The sequence below is a fragment of the Fundulus heteroclitus genome, unplaced genomic scaffold, assembly GCF_011125445.2.
Source record: "Fundulus heteroclitus isolate FHET01 unplaced genomic scaffold, MU-UCD_Fhet_4.1 scaffold_68, whole genome shotgun sequence".
Lineage (NCBI taxonomy): Eukaryota > Metazoa > Chordata > Actinopteri > Cyprinodontiformes > Fundulidae > Fundulus > Fundulus heteroclitus.
In genome coordinates, this window is record NW_023397121.1 from 1,732,702 (window position 1) to 1,740,801 (window position 8,100).

The following is an 8,100-nucleotide window of genomic DNA, read 5'->3' on the forward strand; positions in this document are numbered from 1 at the left end:
TGTTTGCAGGATGACCGCACCAAGATGGCGGCCGTGTTTTATGCGCCTCTTCGCCAACAGCGCAGCCGCGTTGATCTCCTCCGGGTTCTTTGTCCTTGTTTTGCTGTGAGGCCAGAATCGGGAGTGTTGGTGAGGCTGAAAGAGAGCAGCAGCTGCTGCAGGTGATGAAGTCTGGAAAGAAGTCCAGCAGCTGGAGGCACAGCGGAGAAACTGGAGGGAAGCAGGAGCTCAAAGAGCGGCAGGACGCAGCAGAGGAGACACCAATGATGGGGGATGTTTTCCAGCCCAGAGTTCTGCTGCACCCATCAGGTTTGGAGATTTCCTTCTTCATGCTAACTGTGTGGATGGAGCTAAAGTTTAGGAGCCGTTTTCAGCAGCTGATGGATTCCTCCTCTTCATCACAACTCGTTGCAGGCTTTCCCCCAGAAAACTGGATAAGCCTGCAGCTCTGCATAGGAGGTGCTAATGCTAGCTTAGCATGTAGCATCGGAGGTGCTAATGCTAGCTTAGCATGTAGCATAGGAGGCGCTAATGCTAGCTTAGCATGTAGCACCGTTCAGTATCAAGTTTTTCTTTGTGCTTGAAAAAATGGTTTATCTTGTTTAGAAAGAGGGTTGCATGTTTTCTTCTGGCTGTTCACTATGGAGGACCAATCCTGCCAAAATTTAGAATATATAAAGAAATAAATCAATGACTCACTTAATTAAATACTGAGCCAAAAGTAGCTAATAATATAAAACTGTGTGTCATTAAATGCAACAAAACAATAACAAGACATAACTGTTCAATTAATCAGCTACAAATATTTATTCATATAACAAATATATACTTACAAATCAATGTTTAACTGTCATATTTTATCCAATTTAGCCATTATTAAACGTTTTAAAGAAATAATTACAATAAATTTCCACAACAGAATGACCCTAAAGTTACTGGTGATCATTTCTAGGGTGAAACTGTCAGTTCCTGAGGTTCAGTTTTCTCTACACTGCTGATCAAATCTTTTTCTCTAAACTGAATCTTTCCCATGGTTGTAACATTGTAAAGATCTAGTTGTTGATAAAGCATGTAATGTGTTTCAGTGTTGGCTGCAGATGTTAAAGAAGAGGCTCCTGAAGAACAGAAGCCTTTTATGGACCAGCAGGAGCTGGAGATTCTTCATATAAGGGAGAAAAGTGAAAGAATGTGGGTCAGCCAGGAAGGAGAGCAACTAAATTTCAAGGAGGAGACCAAAGATACCTCGTTTCCATTAACTGTAGTTCATATAAAGAGTGAAGAGGAGGAAGTGAAACCTATATTTTCTTACTTGCATCAACAGCAAACAGAAGTCAGAAATTTTCAAACCAGCACTTCAGCTGACTATATAAAAGTGAAAATTAAAGAGAGTGACTCAAATGTGGATTCAATAAGAAAAGTTGTTGGTACTAAAAAGTTTAATTGTAAAAAAAATCTAAAGTCAAACATAACAATCCACACCAAGGATAAATCCATTGATTGTAATACTTATGGAAAAAGGTTTTCCCTCGGGTCAAAACCTTTTGGTTGTAAGGCCTGTAGTAAAAGGTTTTCTAATAAGTCAGCCTTATGTAGTCATATGACAATTCACAAAGTAGTTAAACTCTTTGCTTGTGATGTGTGTGGTAAACAATTTTTCCTCAACACAAGTTTAAAAAGACACATGAAAATCCACACAGAAGATAAACCCTTTGGTTGTGAAGCATGTGGAAAAAGATTTTCCCTGGGCTCATATTTAAAAGCACACATGAGAGTTCACACAGGAGAAAAGCTCTTTGAATGTGATGTGTGTGGAAAAACTTTTTCCCTCAGCTCACGTTTAAAAAGGCACATGATTATCCATTCAGAAGATAAACCCTTTGGTTGTGAATCTTGTGGAAAAAGATTTTCTCTTGACTCGCGTTTAAAAAGACACATGAAAATCCACACAGTTGAGAAACCCTTTGGTTGTGATGAATGTGGAAGAAGATTTTCCCTCGGGTCACGTTTAAAAGAACACAGGAGAATTCACACGGGGGATAAACGTTTTGTTTGTGATGTGTGTGGGAAAAGATTTTTCAGGAATTCAGAATTAAAACCACACATGAGAATTCACACGGGAGAGAAACCCTTTTGTTGCGATATATGTGGAAAAAGATTTTCCTTTGGTTCAGGTTTAAAAACGCACATGCAAATGCACATGGGAGAGAAACCATTTGGTTGTGATGAGTGTGGAAAAAGATTTTCCTTCAGTTCAGGTTTAAAAACACACTTGCGAATCCACACTGAAGAGAAACCTTTTGGTTGTGATGAGTGTGTGAAACAGTTTTCCAGGAAGTCAGATTTAAAACAACATATGAGACTTCACACAGGAGAGAAACCCTTTTGTTGTGATGCATGTAGTAAAAGATTTTCCAACAAGGCAGCTTTGACTAGTCATATGAGGACTCACACAGGAGAGAAACACTTTGGTTGTGATGAGTGTGGAAAAAGATTTTCCTCTGGCTCAAGTTTAAGAAGACATACAACAATCCACACAGGACATAAACCCTTTGGTTGTGAAGTGTGTGGAAAAAGATTTTCGCTGGTCTCATATTTAAAAGTGCACACAAGTATTCACACAGGAGAGAAGTTCTTTGGTTGCGATGTATGTGGAAAAAGATTTTCCCTCCGCTCACGTTTAAAAAGCCACATGAGTATCCACACAGAAGATAAACCATTTGGTTGTGAGGTGTGTAGAAAATCTTTTTCCCTCCACTCATATTTAAAAGCACACATGAAAATCCACACAAAAGATAAAACATAGGAAATTTGTATGCAGAGATCTTGAGGCTTCATTTAAAGAAATGTGCAATTTGATTTCTCCTCAGAATAACAATGTCCAAATAGGCAAAAACAGCAGTGTGATTGTAAAATATGATGTGCCACAAACGTCTCAAAAGGGAGCGATAGCCCTCACAACTCTTGGATAGAAGCTGTTTCTAAGTTCATTAATTCAGGAATTTATACGTTACCTGATAACCCGAGTTTACCTGATGGAAGAGGGGAATACAGTGCATTGCCCAGGTGCGTAGGATCAGTGGAGATTTGGCTGGCCCTTCTCTGAACTCATGCTGCATAAACTGAGTCTTCTGTAGACGGCATCCCACAATCCCCTGCGCTGTTCTCGCCACATGTGCTAGGTCCTTCCTCTCCTTCAGCTCCCATACCATATAGTTATGCTGATAGATAAAATACTTTATATGAAAGCAATGTAAAAAAATAAATAATTTGCAACTTGGTGGAAAGTCCGGTCAGTTTTAATTTTTTGAGGAAGAAGAGCCGTTGTTGGGTCTTCTTCTCCAGGTGGAAGGTATTCATTGTGCAGGAGAGGTCAAGGGAGATGTGAATGCCAAGGAATCTAATGCTGTCCACACACTCCATCACCTCTCCATGTATTCAGAGTGGCACGTGTTCGATCTTCATGCTCCTGTAATTTATTAACACCTCCTTCGCCTTATTCGTGTTCAAGATCAGATTGATCCTGGAGCACCACTATGTCAGATTGTGAACCTTATCTGTGTAGTGGGTCTCATTGTTGGAGATGAGACCCACTACAGTGGTGTCTGCAAACTTCACCACTGTGTTTGTGGGATGGACAGCAGAACAGTCCTGAGAGAAAAGGGTGAAGAGCGCTGGGCTGAGGACACAGCCCTGTGGTGTTCCTGTGTTGACGATCAGTGGAAAAGATGTTCCCTATCCTCACCACCTGGGTCTGTTGGTGAGGAAGTCACTGATCCAGGAGCAGAGAGGTGTGGAGAATCAATATTGTGGAGCTTCAGAACCAGCATGACTGGGAGCACGGTGCTGAATGCTGAGCTGAAGTCCACAAAGAGCATTCTAACATAGGTGTTGGGCTGCTGCAGGTGTCAGAGCTGAGTGCAGTGCTAACAAGAAGGCTGCTGAAGTGGTCCTCGATGCGCTGCTTGTACCTTTGTTTGGCCTTCTGGGTGCATTTTTAAGTTCACTTTTAGCCCTCCTGTAGGCCAGTTTGTCTTCAGATCTGAACGCTGCATTCCAGGTCTTCACCAGGGGCCGCACCGAGCTATCCACCCATGGTTTCTGGTTAGGAAACACTCTGATTGTCTTTGCGGGTAGGACAGCATCAGTGCAGAAGTATATAGAAGAAAGCAAAGATAATGTAGGTACATCTGGTCTGGCGTTCTGCTAGCTGTGACATCATCCAGGGATGTTACTGAGAGAGTCTTTGTTTAATGAGTCATTTAAAAAGCAGCTGAAGACACTTTTATTTAGACAAGCAGTTAGTTAAATTTATGTATTTTTGATGCTTTCCTTGTAAGCTGTTCTTGTGATGTTACTGTTTGGTAATTTTACACTGTAATAAATTCACTGTCTGATATTTATTTTTGAAAATATAAATAAAGTTTACTTACTTTGTGTTTGCCAGTTCTTTCACTTGAACTAGATATCAATCTATGACTTTTAATCTGTAACAGGAGCTAAAACAGGGTTTGACGTTGCCTTAATTGAGCTAACAATGTTAGCGAACACATATTGTGTGAAAAATAAATGCGCTAGGAGAACAAATCACAGAGGGATTGGTCTCATGGTCTAGTGGTGATGTGGTAAATTATTAGGTTAATATAATAATATTTATTGTCATTGCAACATACATCCTAATGAAACTTGTTCCCTGCATTTAACCCATCCCCATGGGGAGCAGTGGGCTGCCCCTGTGCAGCACCTGGGGAGTAATCAGGGGTTAAGGGATGCAAGTACAACGCTCTAACCACTAGACCATCACTCCACCAAGTTTCCTTGGTAGGTCAGCAGGTAGAGAATCTAGCTGGCAGTTCCAATGATCCAGACCTTAAATTCTGATGTAGTTCACCCAGTCTTTATGTTTCTGATCTCATGGAGTACTGGTGTTACTGATGGTACAGAGACTGATATCAAATCTTCTGAAGGGCCTGAATTCAAATCTTCTTAGTCTTGCAGGGTTTTAACATCAGAAAGAAAAAGTGTGCTAGGAGAACTAGCGAGCCCTTGGAAGGTCTCATGGTGTAGTGGTATTGTTGATGTTACAGAGACTGATATTCAAAGTTCTGAAGGTCCTGAGTTCAAATCCTCTTTAATCTTGCAAGGTTTTTACTTCAGAGAGGAAAAAGGATAAATGTGCTAGGAGAAGTATTCAGTGCTAGGAGAAGTATTCAGTGCTTGAATGTTCTCATGGTGTAGTGCAGAGGTCACGGATTAGCGGACCGGGGTCCGGATCCGGACCCACCTGCTGGCTAATCCGGACCCAACCTGATTTAAAACATTTATATATTACTGCATGTCCAACGACAGTGTCTAACTCAGGGGTATAAGTTCTCCGTCGCTGCGACGGATTTCCGTCATTTGGAAATTGAGCGCAAAAAGTCCCGTCTAGACTTTTTATTCAAGGTTTTAATCAGAAGCTGCTATCAACCAATGGGGTACCGCGCACGTGACGTCACCGTCTCAAGAGCAACGCCCCTTTTGCCGCTTAGGTAGGGCATTCAGGAGAGAACGCACGGATAACCCAGCTATTACAAGCGCAACAGAACCAGCGATATGACCGACTTTACAGCCGTTAAACTTTCCCAAGACGATGTCACAGGCGCACAGTTTACTGGTCGCACTGTCGAAGAACACACCAACCTTCAGCTCAAACGATGGCTTGAGTGTCGAGGGCTTAAAAAGACTGGAAAACTGGCCGAGTTGATGAACGGTAAGCTTTGTTTTTTTTTCCTGCGCGGCGATCATGGCAGCGTCGGCCGTGTTTAATGTTTGTCTCATTTGAAATGTTTTTGAGTAAGCTATCCTGGTAGCAGGCTATCATGTTAGCGCCTGCTACCATGATAGCCTATATGCGATCATGGTAGCAGGCGCTACTTTATTAACATGTCGGCCACCAAAATACTCTTACCTTGACTTGATGTCGCTGGAATTGGGTCAGGATGTTCTTCGGTTGGGCCCTTTCCTCAAAATGCTTGCTACATATGTACTTGAATTTGGTAACTTTTTCCGGGTTGAACTGTTGTGTAGGCCGACCGCCCCGGTGTACCAAGCGCACATTTCTCCTTGGCAGTCTTGAAGAAAACATCCTTCATATGCGGCCGATCAGCGTAACTCGAGTCGCTGTTGCACGTTCCATAGCAACAATGTTTAAAAACCATGGTCTTAGATTTGGAAAAAGCAGTCGTTTACCGAGTAAAACCTAGGCTAACGCACGTCTCTTTTACAGCAAAACAGCGGCGGGTTTCCGGAGTTTGCCCCACTGCGTACCACGTGATGTGACATCATCGTGACGTTGTGTTTCTAAAAATAGCTCGCGCGCGGTACCCCATTAAACCTGGCAGAGCCGGGACATTAGCCAATCAGAAAGAGAGTAGGGCGGGTCTTTGCAAAGCGAACATTGCCAGTCTGAGGTTTATCGTGTTCAATCATTTTAACTTTTGGGAGAGCGTTTTAAACTGGCCACAGATGGTATGAATGAGAGTAGCGGTGGTCAAAGGTTTTCTTTGGATTTATGCAACCCAGCAGGTCAGAAAGTTCAGCAGCTGACAACAACTTCCCTCGGTAAGTGTTTCTGTCGCTGCTCCTGCAGTCAATCAATGAGTTATTTCCACCTGTGGCCATGTCGCCTGTCAGCGTTGAAACGCGGCGACCAACCAGGGATCTCCCAGTGATTTGCTATTATGTTTTATTTAAAACACAAAGAACAGTAACGCGCTAGCTCAGGCTAATTTAGCATGACCCTTGAAGAAGAAGAGTCGGAAAGTGAAACGATGTCCCGCATTTGACTGGGTTCGATTCGGAAAAAGTAAAAGAAGGAAAAAAAACCTGCGCTGTTCTGAAACAGAGAAGGCAGAGCTGTATCTGCTGTCGGTATGCAGCAGTGTTCACCTGATGAGCAGCTGCGCTCCAGGACACTAAATAAAATGACAAGGATTTTGATGCTTACAGAATTGTTAAGAAAACTACATCAAAAAGATAAAACAAACTGCAGCTACAACATGGACTGGAGAACGGGTTCTACCTGGGTGAGGCCAGAGAAGGGCGATTCTCAGAGAGTTTTTTTTATGAAGTTAAAGTGGAGCGCGGACACAGGGTTCATCCTGGACAGGTCTCCAGTCACTGGGCTAAAATATAACCATTTTATTAAACTTCAAACAAGTTGAATCATGCCTTTTTATAAACTGTAATGATTAATTGGTGAACAATAACGGGCAAAGCAGAGACTTATTATTGTCATGTGCAATCTGTGTCAAATTAAAATGTATTTTCTCATGATAGTGTTGATGATGTGTCCTGCATTTCTAAGGCTGTGGTTGGCCTTGTATGATCATAATATTGGTTTATATTGAATGTGACAGGGAGCCAGTGGAGTTGATGCACAGGTGTTAAGGAGATGATGTAATGATGAAGCTGATGTCCTTTGAATAAGTTGCAGTTTATGGAGGTTTTCCGGAGGACAGAGAGGAAAGGGAGCTGGGATTGTAAAGTGGACTGTGGACCAGTTTGTCAAAAGTGTGAAGGAAGAACTTGATGCTGCAGAGATGAAAGTTACCCAGATGATGATGTGGATGTGGAAAGTGATGGAGAGGCTGTCCAGGATGACACAAAGGCTCTAAAGCTGAAAGGTGGCAGAGATACAGGAATTTTCAATGGATATTTTAAAAGTACCAGATTTGGTTGACTTTGCACACTAAGCAAGTGAGCCAACTAATGCAGCATGATGTCCACGCCCTGGTAATATATGGGCTGGCGAGAAAAATCTTTCAGTCAAACATTATTTTTGTTTCAACCCCTGTGCTAACTTCACTTGTGCCGCTTCTCTTGTTAATATGGCAAAGCCCTCCTGAGCGTCAAGCACCAGGATGCACGTGATACAAATTAGCCAAAGAGCTTTGTCAGTCAGGGTTGTTGCTGCTGGCTATGTTTTAGGAAAAAAAAAGGAAAATCAAAAAGCACTTTGGATTTTAAAATAGAAAAACGTTCTATTTTTATGTTGTTTTTTTTGTTTAAAAAGTCAATGTACAAGGTGGATGCATAAACATTTTATTTCAGTGTTAAATA

General features: G+C 42.0%; 1 protein-coding gene across 1 annotated transcript; it reads left to right on the forward strand.

The window, feature by feature from the left end:
* Nucleotides 1-290: 290 nt before the first annotated feature.
* LOC118561615 (gastrula zinc finger protein XlCGF57.1-like) lies at nucleotides 291-2,882 on the forward strand. The gene is made up of 2 exons (XM_036133850.1): nucleotides 291-309; nucleotides 1,086-2,882. The coding sequence occupies exon 2, from the start codon at nucleotides 1,136-1,138 to the stop codon at nucleotides 2,801-2,803; it is 1,668 nt and encodes a 555-aa protein (XP_035989743.1). The 5' UTR covers nucleotides 291-309; nucleotides 1,086-1,135; the 3' UTR covers nucleotides 2,804-2,882.
* Nucleotides 2,883-8,100: the final 5,218 nt, after the last annotated feature.

Coding starts and splice junctions, on each gene's coding strand:
- LOC118561615 (XM_036133850.1), top strand. CDS start 1,136: ATGGACCAGCAGGAGCTGGAGATTCTTCATATAAGGGAGAAAAGTGAA.